General features: G+C 40.0%; 1 protein-coding gene across 10 annotated transcripts in view; it reads left to right on the forward strand.

Moving 5' to 3' along the window:
- TANC1 (tetratricopeptide repeat, ankyrin repeat and coiled-coil containing 1) overlaps positions 1-12,186 on the forward strand; it is a 159,908-nt gene that overhangs the window by 52,003 nt on the left and 95,719 nt on the right. For 6 of the 10 annotated variants that reach the window (XM_034425697.3, XM_034425687.3, XM_087881920.1 and 3 more), the window contains exon 2: positions 3,609-3,688. The exons of 2 other annotated variants lie outside the window; for them this stretch is intronic. In XM_034425697.3, coding sequence (XP_034281588.2) covers positions 3,628-3,688 — 61 coding nt within the window. In that variant the 5' untranslated portion in view covers positions 3,609-3,627. Of the gene's footprint in view, positions 1-3,608; positions 3,689-4,646; positions 4,835-12,186 lie in introns of all 10 variants that reach the window. 2 more of the 10 variants (XM_087881915.1, XM_087881916.1) reach the window with 1 other exon arrangement.

Genomic DNA, 12,186 nt, shown 5'->3' on the forward strand with positions numbered 1-12,186 from the left:
TCTGGGGCTCCTTACAATCCTAAACATTGCTACCTCACCAAAATGTCTACGCTTTCCATCTATGGAACTGCTTCCAAACACAAGGCAGCGGGAGAGATATTCCCTTATGAATATTTCAATCATCGACCACCACTGAGCCAATGGATTGTGAACCAAATTTCTCCTGCATAGTGTCCCAGCCCCAAATCACTTCTTACACTGACCTCCTCAGTTCAGATGAATCTGTTCCTTCTACTATAATACCAGTTAAAGGGAAAAGAGGGAAAAAACGTAGGAAAAGATTTACAGATGCGATTAGAAAAACCACAAGTAAGGGGGGCTTTAAAAAAGTATCATCAAAGTCATCACAAAGTCAATAGAGAGGCTGTAAAAAAGTATGCATCTAATAACCCCTACGTTAATCAGGCAGCTACAGCTAAATACAATGAAAAGGTATCACAAATCAGATCAATGCCTTGGACTAGTAAGTACTGTATTTGTCTGGTTTTAAATATGAACTTCAGATTGATTACGCCAGGGAAAAGGTTGTTGATCTCAGACCTTGGTTGCCTGGTGCCGTGTCCTAAAGTGGCAGGATGAGATTCCTGGGATGTGCTGTGGTGGCAGTAAAGCCCGGCTCCCTCCCCTTGAGCCCTCCCCTGAACCCTTACACAGCCTTCTCACCCACCAGCATCCAATGGCAGACCACTTACTTTCTGCTGCCCGGAAGTACAACGGATGCTTCCAAATGACCTCTTTTGGAGCCAGAATGGGGGAAGGAGGAAAATTTTATGCCAACATTCAAAGTGCAGGGGCAGATCTACCACAGGATAGGAAGTATCATGGCAGGGCTTCAGCAGCAGCCTTCATTTCTCTAGATATACTTTGTTGGTGGCGATGACAATGAGAGAGACAGACAGCCGTTGTGGAATCGACCCAGGCGTTAATCCAGAACTGGTTAGCCAACTGCAAAAGTTGCTGCGTGAACACAAGAAGTATATTCTGGAACTTAAGGCTGCTGTTGATTCTGTTGATTCCTAAGGGCCACAAGAACTTCCAATTGGTGATTAATGCTGATTGGAAGCCTTCTGGAGAGCACCAAGGTCATTTCAATGCCCCCATGACTACAGAAGTGGCTGTTTTCATCATCGGCCAGGAATTTGAAAAAAAGAGAGATATCGTTCTCCACAGCAGAGACAACAGGTTGTTACGAATCGCCACCCGATCACATAGTTTCGTAGTGAAGCATGGGTATCCAGCTAGTAGTTCATAAAATGTATGTTCCTTTGATAAGAGTAAATTTCATTTCATGCAAAAAGTATCAATTTCATGATAAGTCATTTTTTAATTTACCACACAAAATTTCAGATTTAAAAAATGGACAATGTTCTTCCATTTAATGCAACTCTTTTGAGTAAATGTAAGGACAAGGATTTTTCTCCACATCTATTCATAAAGAAGAAATTCAATTTAATGCAGTTGCTGCAATTTACATGCATTACATTGTGAAAAAGTACTTTCATGATAGTGATTATAATTTTGTCCAGATAATAATAAAATTCTATAATTATGCCAAATAGTTTCACATCATGGAACAGATATAATGGGTAATTCTTCGAGAAAGACCATGGCAGGAGTAGAGAGAAACCCAAAACTGAAATGATAATGACTTTTTTGGCACTAGATATTCATAAAAATTATTGTAGTAGATATTTTAGCACTGGAGAGTTGGTTGGCACATGTTGCATAAGAACATTTTGTCCAGTCCTCAGGTGGGAAAGCTTAAATGTCTTAGCTACTTTGTGATTAAATTACCTTCATAATTCTTTTGATGAGAGATGGCCTTCTTGAAATCAGAAGTACCCTATTGCACTCATTTTAGATGGTACTATTAGCCAAAAGCTGGGTCTGCCCAGTAACAAGGGAGGGACTTAGCAACTTTGACAGGCTCAGTCTATCAACCTGAACAGACGAGCACACCCCATCCTATCCTGGCTGCTGTCTCCACCCACAATGGAGAATAGGAATATTACTGGGACGTACTGGCAAGATGACCAGATATTTCTACTTTTGATGAAGGTGCAGGCAGGAAGGGTTAGGGGCCGGCTATACCCTATAGCCGCACTATTTTCAGCCAACTTTGCTCCAAATTATCTAGATGGAGACTGCTCATGAGAATGTTTTTATTATTTTGTTTAATAGAGCACAAAACTTTGTACAAGATGGCCAAGTTTTGTTTTTCTCAACAAAATATTGCCAGAGATATTATGTCTCAAAGTTGCTGGAACCTCAGAGTCATACGGTAGAAGGCTGCGATATGGGGTTACACAAATGCCTATATCTCCACAAGTATTGCATCGGCACATGTAACACTTTACCAATGTTCATTGGGGACATGTGCGTGTTCACACAAAAGATTTCATCGAAATCTGTGAAGATCAAGCGGGGCACTTTTCTGAAATCAGACCATTTTACATGGATTTTTAATACAGTATTGTAAGCCACCCAGAGTTACCATGTATAAATTGGGCGGCCATAAAAGTGTGTTTAATAAAACTTGTGTGTAATAAAAAAAATTGCCACTTCTAAATTAAATAAACATGTCCAAGATGTCAAAATACTAGGGTATTTCAGACACACAGGTCTGAAAGCAAAAATGTAGTTTAAAACCCAGGGATGTATGAATGTAGCATTTATTTGCAACTCCGTGAAGCAGCCCTGCCTTTTCAGGAATCACACAGCTGCTGTTCACAGGTGCCACACCATCCAAGAAAATAGATGTATTTAATTAACGGGTTGAAGATCGCTTCTATTTTTGTGCTCCTGTGCATTTTGAACCATCTTGTTACCTTCAGTGCGAAAGTCTTGCACCAAGCTTGTTACCTAATGTATAAGTTGTTAAGAAAGGGGGGAGAAATACTCCTAGAAAGTGTTATACTAAAAGTCCCACCTTTAAAAAAGTATCATCCATAGGGCATCTGCAGTATTTAAAGTGGCCTTCAAAGATGTGGAAGTCCTCCAGATGTTGCTATCTACAACCCCTTATTGTTCCAGAAAGCATGACCAATGGTGAGGGATGTTGTGGGTTGAAGTTCAGGAAATACTTGGAAACCTCTAGTTCTTCTACTTCTATAATTCAGACTTCATTTTGTATCTATTTTTATATAGGAGTTTTAAAACATACTGAGGAATGTTCTTTCAAGGATGCTTATCTTGCCTAGACTTCCCTCCGTTTATAGTAGACAGTGTAATGGTACAGATTATTTCCCCTCTTGATGAACTCCGGTCAAAAACCAGACATGCTTGTGCCCAAGTGCCTAATGGTAACTTATCCAGGTTTAGCCTTCTAACCTTAATTATATGTGGAATGTGGAGAATGTTGTGTCCTGTTTTTCTTTATAACGAGACAGTAAACCCCTGGCCACTTGCTTTTACTATTAAAACATTCTTTTTACCTTCAGTATTTGGTTCACTAATATAACATGATTGTTTAAAAATAAAAGTATGCCCTCAACGTGTTTTGAATTATTACATTTGTTTATTTGCATGCAATGTGCAAAAATTAAATACACTGGTATTATCTCCATGTGCAGTCATGTAAGATTATTATATCCTGTGTTCTGTTTTAGGAAAAAGAACAGTGCTAAAATGTTAAAAGCAGTTTTGAAAAAAAGCAGAGATGGTGGAAAGGCAAACAAGAAGGAATCTGGTAGGATATTTTACTTTATTTAAATGCATATTATGAGAAATTGATTTCTAAGTATTTTACAGCTGGTGACAAGTGAAGAATCTGTGTCCCTCAGCTACAACTCTTAGTACCCTTCTCCTTCTCTGCAGATTGAAAGTTCTCTTGAAATAGATTGCAATGAGTGATTGTTAGTTTCCTGAAGAGACTGTATGGGACTAGAGGGAACATCCTTTTAGCTGATCAATCCTAGAGTAATGGAAAGCTGGACACGGATGTTCTTTGAAAAATAAGAGAAGAGAAATGAATCTTTTGCAGGTGCATCTTCAGTAGTTGAATATGTGGGGGCAAGGCTAATCTCCTTTGTCGAGAGATGGAAGACATGCAACATTCTAGTGGTCCTTGCTCCTTAGGTTGACGCTGGTCAGTGGTCCTTAGTCTTATGGCAAGGTGTATTTTCTTTCAGTCTTGATGCCTCCCAGGAAAACAGAGAAATGTAGTTAACAGAGTTTGAAGGGACCTTAGAGGACTTCTAATCCAACCCCCTGCTCAAGCAGGAGATCCTATTCCATTTCAGACAAGTTGCTGTCCAGTCTCTTCTTAAAAGCCTCCAGTGACAGGGCACACACAACTTCTGAAGGCAAGGCATTCCACTGGTTATCTGTTCTCACTGTTAGGAAATTTCTCCTTAGTTCTAGGTTGCTTTTCCCCTTGATTAGTTTCCATCCATTGTTTTTTATCTTGCATTCTGGTGCTTTGAAAATAGCTTGTCACCCCTCCCCCCCGCCCTAATCTTTGTGGTAGCCCCTCAGATATTGGAACACAATTTTTTTTGCGGGGAGTTGAGAAAGTCTTGAGGTTAAAAGAGTGATGAGATACCGGATTTAATAGCAACTCTAAAAGTATTCCTTATGCAGGTATGAGTTGTAATATATTGTACTCCAAGGTAAAAGTTAAATACTTGAATGCAATTCCCCTTTAGAAAATAACTCCAACAACTTGGCTCCAGTGGTGAAATCCTCCGTGGATTGGCAACGGTGTGCTGCACATGCATGCACACTGTGCACAAAAAGCACGCTGCATGCACACATGCAGTGAGCACCAAATGCACGCCGCATGCGCAGTACTCACCAAATGCGCACTTTGCATCGAAAAAGGAGGCTTAACAAGGTAAGTAGAACAGTAAGGGGAGGGAACAGCTTTGCCACAAGCTGTTTATATTTATATTCTAGCGAATAAAAATCAAGTGGCACAGCTATCATCGGAAACATCAGTTCAGACCAACCGGTAGCCAGCTTCCTGAAAAAGTCCATCAAAAGAAGAAGGGATACATAAGCTTTAGGCTTGAATGGTGTGCACAATGAGGCAGTTGCGATGTTTCAATAAAATTTATTTCATTTTGATTGAGGACATACCTCAGTGGGACTTGAGCCTTTGTGCTACCTACATTTTTATCCTATTAATACATTTTTAATAGGATTTATGTGCTTCTGGTATATATCATTAATATGTTGGAGACTGAAAGGATCTGATTCAAATAATTAAGTTCCTTTTATTAGCCCATATCTCAGTCTAAACTTTATAGGTATTAGTGCACTACATTTTGTGAATTCTAGATATGCAGGCCTCATAAACGCAGTGTACCATCAGATATTCAGGAGAAGCCATAAACTGATATCAGAATCATTTTCCTCAATCTCTGCAAGCTTCAGATAAGTTATAACAAAATAATAAAAAATTATCTTGGATGATGCAATTTGTAATATTTCCTATATATTTATTTATTCCTGAAGCTACTTAAGACATAAATTAAATATAGTTTCCCCTTCAGCATTTAAAAATATTGTGAGAATAGTGGTGTACAAACCACAGCTATTCAGCTAAATCTGATGTTCATTTCTAAACACAAATCATTTTGTCTCAGATTTCCATCTTGGTGTATAGTGAAATTAGAGTTAGAAATTTTTAGCCAAATGTCCTGTGAGCAAGAGTTTGCTTGTAAAATGTAAAGTTTCCTAATCAAAGAACTTAAGCCAAGAGTAGGCAACATTTTTTTTACTTTTACCTTCCTTCAATGCCTGAAGAAAGCCCAGTGTTATCATGACATTGTTGAAATGGATGAGGCTAGTTAACTAGAACCTATATTTTAGAAAGAAATTGATGAGTACGTCTTTTATTTCGTCTTCTGATGAATATAAGTATAATTGGATCACATATAACGGGGTCCCCAGCCCCTGGCCCACAGCCCTTTAGGAACTGGGCTACAGAAGTGGTGGACGAGCATGCACGCGCCTGTGTCTACAAAGCTGTTTTTGTAAAAGCGATACGCCCAAAACCATCCCCTCCTCCCCACCACGGCCGCTAACTCTTCCATTGGTCCACCAAGCCAGAAAGGTTGTGGACCACTGACATATGTGACATACAGCATCCCCATACTAAAAGGCCCTTTCTTTGCTAGGTTGGTGGCATGCGTACCGTCAAATGCTACCCTTCCGTGCTGCTACACAATGTGAGAAAATCCAAACCACATTGAAAAGGCTTCTGTCATTTATCTGCCCCCACCCAACCTTAATAAGTCATCCTGCAATATAAATAAAGAAAACATACTAGAAAACCTTTGCTGTAAACATAGCAGTTTATTTGCTGCTTGATAACATGCTAAAAGGTTATTTTGTCAAACAAGAAATTATTTTCTGGCTCACTGGTGAATCTTTGTTCCAATTGGACTGACTGGAATAGTTTGCAAGAGTGACAGTTCTGGATGAAACTCTATGGCAAGATTTAAACTCTCATCAGCCCCAATCAGCATGGCTAGTAGCAAAATAGTGATCTAAAACAGCTGAAGGACAATAGTAAACTGCCGGAAATCTGTAGTTTGATTTAATTGTGTTTTTTTTTAGTCGGACTCTTGTGCACAAATAATTATATCAAACAGACTTTAGTTTGTCTCATGTTAATTTGTTTTTCTTAATCTCCTCTGAATATAGAGTTACTCTGCATCAGAGCCATTTCAAAGATAGCTGAGAGTAGTTGGTTGCTGAAAGGGGCAGGAATTATGACTGTTCTATTCTGACCAGAGGTGGGTGTCGCATACTGTAACAATCGGTTTGCCAGGAACCGAAAATGTGACTGTGTGTGTGCCTTCCGCACATGCACGTGGCATCGAAAAACCGGTGATTATATAGGACAGGATAGCGTCAGGGCGGCTGGGTGGGCCCAGCCGCTAGTCGGAACTACCTGTTCGCCCGAACCAATCTGAACCGGCAACAGCCCACCATTACTTCTGACCCAAAGCAAAATACAACGGTTAGTTTTATTCTGAAGCCTCCTGGGCAAAATTTCATTCTCTTATGGTTGCTTTTTTCAATAAGTATGGTTTTTAAATACTAAATCTTTACTGGTGAGTATGTAGGAAAAGTAGGCGTCAGTAATAATGGGGTCCTGCAAAGAGAAGCAGCTATGGGAACTTTTGGAAGAATATTTTAATGAGAAATGAGTGGCTACTCTTGATAGTGAGGGAATTTTAGATCAAAGTACAGCTACATCTGTTAAATTCTTGGTACCGTAGCTAAGACTAAAATATGCATTTGATATTGTTAATTGGACACAGATTAAAATGTCCATAAAGTCCTTCAGAATTTTTTTCCCCCAACAACAGGATACAGTTAGGTTGAAGAGTAAAAATCTTGTAAGCAAAACGTATATTGTCAGGCAGAGTAAGAAGAGAAGGAATGGTTTGTAAAAGTGTCAGAGAAAGATTTACAATAGGACATTTACCTGTGGCTTCATATCTCAGTTTGGCATCAACCAAAATTCTAGGCCTTTTAAGATGCTGAAATAACATTAGATAGATTCATCCACTAAATTCATCTTCCCTCTTAGAAAAATCAGTTTGTCTCAGTCCAACCTTTCTCACAGGTTTCTTGTTGTGGGGATAAAACATTGGAAGATCTCCCTGTAATAATAGCAATTTATCACATTTATATGTTGCCTGATTCTCAGTGACTCTCTGTGGTTTACAAATTGCTAAAAATATATTTTTTTAAAAAAAAGAAGTAATACCAGAAATACAAAGCAAAGAACCAAGATGGCTGAGAAAACCAGGAACAAGAACAAGGAAAAGGAAATAAAAGGACATCAGTTGTGCGTATCAAAGGCCTGGGCAAAGAGCCAGGTCTTCGGAGCCCTTTGAAACAACAGCAGGGTGGAGACCATTCATATCTCAAAAGAACCTCATTCCAGAGGTAAGGCACTCCTTCTGGGTTCCCAAAAGATGGCATTGTTTAATCAATGGAACCCAGAGTATGCCACCTCTGCTGGATTGAGTCAGCTGGACAGATACAATGGGAGACAGGCAGTTCCTTAAATAATTAGGTCCTATGCGACATAGGATTTTATAGGCAGACTAGCACCCTGAATTGCACCTGGAAGCAAACTGTCTGTCAGTCCTCCTAGGTAACCCAGACAGGAAATATGACTGCGTGAACTAATTCTACTTTATTGTAAGGCTACATTAACAGAATCTCGCAAGTCTGAAAGTACAAACTTCTCACCCACCACTTTTAACTGCTTGACCCATTAGGATAGGTCCTTCCTAAGTTCTTTCTCTGACTGTTAAGCCGTTTGGAGCATCTGCGTCTCTTGTCAGAGGTGTTACATTCTAAGGCCGTGATGGTGAACCTATGGCACACGTGCCACAGGTGCACGCATAGCCATATCAGTGGGCACACCAGCTCAGCTCTGGCGCACATGCGTGCGCTGGCCTGCTGATTTTCGGGCCTTCTGGGCCCACCAAAAGTAGGGAAACAGGCTATTTCCTGCCTCCAGAGGGCTGGGGGTGGGGAAGGCCCATTTTTTTTTCTTACCTGGCTCCAGATCCTCTCTCTGCACCTAGAGAGGCTTGGGAGAGCAAAAAACGTCACTTCCTGTCCCACTGGGAGTTGGGAAATGGGCCCTTTCAGGCTTTCGGAGGGCCTCTGAGGGAGTGGGAAAGGCTGTTTTCGCCCTTCCCAGATGCATAGAGAGGATCTGAAGCCAGGTAAGAAAGAAAAATGGGCCTACCAGGCCATTGCGTGCCAGGAGCGGGGGGGAAGGGGGATTGTGTGTACATGCGCAGGGGGGGCGCATAGGATTATGGGTGTGGGCACGCGCATGCGCGAACCTCCCCCACCCTCCCCTCTCCTGGCACGCAATGGCAAAAAGGTTAGCCATCACTGTTCTAAGGCATGCCCATTACTACCTGCACGGCTGAATTGTGGACCAGCTGAAGCTTCTGGGTAATGTTTAAAGGCAGCCCATGTAGAGTGCATTCTACCATAAAGTGACCTGGGCCTGAGGGAGTGTGTGAAGGCCTACCCCCAATCTAGGAAAAGGCTCAACTCACAAAACAAAGGCGTTCCACATCAAGCAGGACCTATGAATCTAAGCAACCTCACATCACCCCGTCCAAAAAAGTTGGATCCCCATGTCACTAGGTCTTGGTAGGAGTTATTCAAAGATGGTTCTTTCCCATCTAATTCCACACAGCTTTCAGGCTGTCCACTGTGCAGGGACAGAACATGTACAATGCCTTGAACAGGGCATGGGCTATTAATAGGGTTTCAATATCTATGCTAAATGACTGCAATGAATTGGAATTTTCTATATCTAGTAGTCGCTCAGCCAAAATATTGGAACCGTAGCTGTAAATTGAACAAGTAAATGTATGAAGAAGTCTGATTAAAACATATAATTTTGGATTACTGTGGAAAAACTAAAATAATAACGTGTTTGCTTTCTCTCGGCCCTTGCTAGGGTTTTCTGGTTTACTGTGCCACAGTTTGCAAATCAAGAGTAAAACCTGACTTGCCACTCTGGTTTGTGATAGATGCAACTGAATGGGAGCCCCACTTCCATTGAGATCTTGAAGTTGCTCAAGGTAGCAGAAAGGCCCAGTGGAGCAAATACGTTATGCGCACAGCTTATTCCCTATAAACCGTGATTCCCCATTTAACTAGTTTACTATTTTATGCAGGTATAACTACTAGCTGTGATGTATATTGTGGATAAAGCCCATTGTAGTTTGTTTAGGCTCAGCATAAAATACTATTTTAGATTTTTATTATAAAGATATTTAGGCTAGATTGCTGGTGTAAAAATTAGATAAATAAAATAAACCAAGCAAGATACCCAAGCAATTCTTGAAGGGTTACATTCCAATTTGTCAGAGTTTGTTGCAGCAATCAGATCCAGAAAATACACACAGGTAACTGATGCAGCAGGATTCATTAACTGTTCTTTATATACATAATAACACATGAGACATATATACAATACCAAGAGTGGTTCTTCCAACGTGGTAGAGAGGAGAGATCAGTTTCAGTTCAGAGTTCAGAGCAGACTAGTTTCGTTTTAGAGCTGAGCACAGAGCTAAGCCACACCCAGACGTCTTGCTTAAGTTTCTGTTTCCAAACAGTCCCCATTGGCTGACCCAGTTGCTATGCCTATTCATTGACTGACCTTGTTACCATGTCTCCATTCCAGTTCATGAATATTCTGACACAATTTTGATGAGTTCAAAATTAAAGCAGCTCTGAAAATTATTTATTGATTGTGTGCCATCAAGTTGTTATAAACTTTTACTAGACTCATAGATTATCTCCAGGAGAATCTGTCTCCAGCCTGTTCCTTTGGATCTTCTAATGATTCATCCATTGCTGCTGTGAATTAATTAATCTACCTTACTGGTGGGAATCCTCTTTTTTTCTCATTCTGTCTGTCTTTATCAGCATTGTGGGCTTATCCAATTAGGTCTTCTTTAGACATAATGTTTCCAATATATGATAATTTGAGCCAGATTATTTGTGCCTCAAATGAAAACTCTGAATTGATTGTTTTCTTGCGTATCCATAATATTTTAAAGAGTTTTTTCCAGTACCAAAGTTCAAAAGCATCAGTCCTGAGCTGTGGTGGCACAGTGGTTAGAACACAGTATTACAGGCTAATAATAACTGCTGACTGCCAGCAGTTCGATTCTCACCAGCTCAAGGATGACTCAGATTTCCATTCTTCTGAGGTCAGTAAAATGAGAACCCAGATAGTTGGGGGCCATATGTTGACTCTGTAAACCGCTTAGAGAGGGCTGTAAAGCACTATGAACTGGTATATACATCTAAGTACTATTGCTATTGCTACTTTATCTTGCTTTCTCAAAGTCCAAACCTCCTAATACATTTCCAAAGAACCAGCAAATTCCTTATATTCAATATGCACAAAATTCTAACCTCCTTACTGAGATGTGAGTAATAAATTCAATGCTCTAATGAAACAGGAATTCCCTTCCAGAGTGATACAAAATGATCTGTGAACCAGTTGTTTTCCTATAGAATGTTAATACTGCTATTTGCACAATGTGATTTTATACATTCGGATATAAATCCAGTTGTGTTCAATGAAGCGTATTCCTGAGCAAAATTTAAATGGATGCTTTTCCTTAATAGTATTAAATTAAACAGATTGAATCAAATAATACCGATTGCATTTCTAACGTTGCAGCATCTTGTAAAAAACAATATAAATTCTTTTACTTCACCTCCACTCCTTTTGACAGCTGGCGTAATATTATATAAATAAAGCACATTGGTTGAACCAGACTTTTACCAAAGATAGTTAGAATGATCTTCAAATTGTTCTATTCTACTCCCTACTATTGCTCAAGTGTCAGCTTTGGAAGCCATATTAGGCCGGAAGCTTCCATGCTACCACCTTCTCATGTGTGGGAAAGTAGGAGGGGGGATTTAGTAGAGGGGTTGTCTGTAGACATAATAACATTCTTCCTGTCGGTCAAGGTCAGGGCGATCCTGCATCTGGAGAAGGAGTGGTCAGAGTGAGGTCTTGAGATGGGACAGCGGTTGATTGGAGCATGTGATCGACTGAGGAGTGAGGGGATGATTTTGTGGGTTTTGATTTACTGAGGGAAAACCCCGACCTCTCAGATTTGGATTTTCCCAGATGTGCCAGTTTATTTATTCTAGTAAATAGAACTTTGAAAAATGTTTGCTTGAGAGTCTTTAGTTGGAGTTGGGGTTTTTCTGGAATGCTGACATTAAGCAAACAATAAATTATTTGAAGTCCTGAATGCAAAAGAAAAGCTGAAGTTTAAAGGATTATTATCTAAGGTTGATAATTCAATATATTTGCTGTTATCAAGTTGTCTTTGCCTTTAAATCATTATAAAAAGGATCCGGCTAGATAGATCCTCAATTGATGGAATGGATGTCAAATCAGCATGTTCAAAAGAAGCCTCCAAAGGGGAGGGGAAAACGTGAATGGAGAATGGGAAGAATAGCAGATAGCTATTGAAAATAACACTTTATGGATTCCAGCTGCTTGGGGCTCAGGATTTTTTCAATACAGGTTTAGCTGCAGGATTACACTCTTAGAAATAAGACAGTGCCAGACAATTGGTGACAGTTGAATGTGTTACATAATTAAAAAGCTATTATCTTCTATGTGGAGATCTCTAATTGAGGCCAGAGTTACAA

The sequence above is a fragment of the Pantherophis guttatus genome, chromosome 1 (genome assembly GCF_059756535.1).
Source record: "Pantherophis guttatus breed Tessera chromosome 1, ASM5975653v1, whole genome shotgun sequence".
NCBI classification, from domain to species: Eukaryota; Metazoa; Chordata; class Lepidosauria; order Squamata; family Colubridae; genus Pantherophis; species Pantherophis guttatus.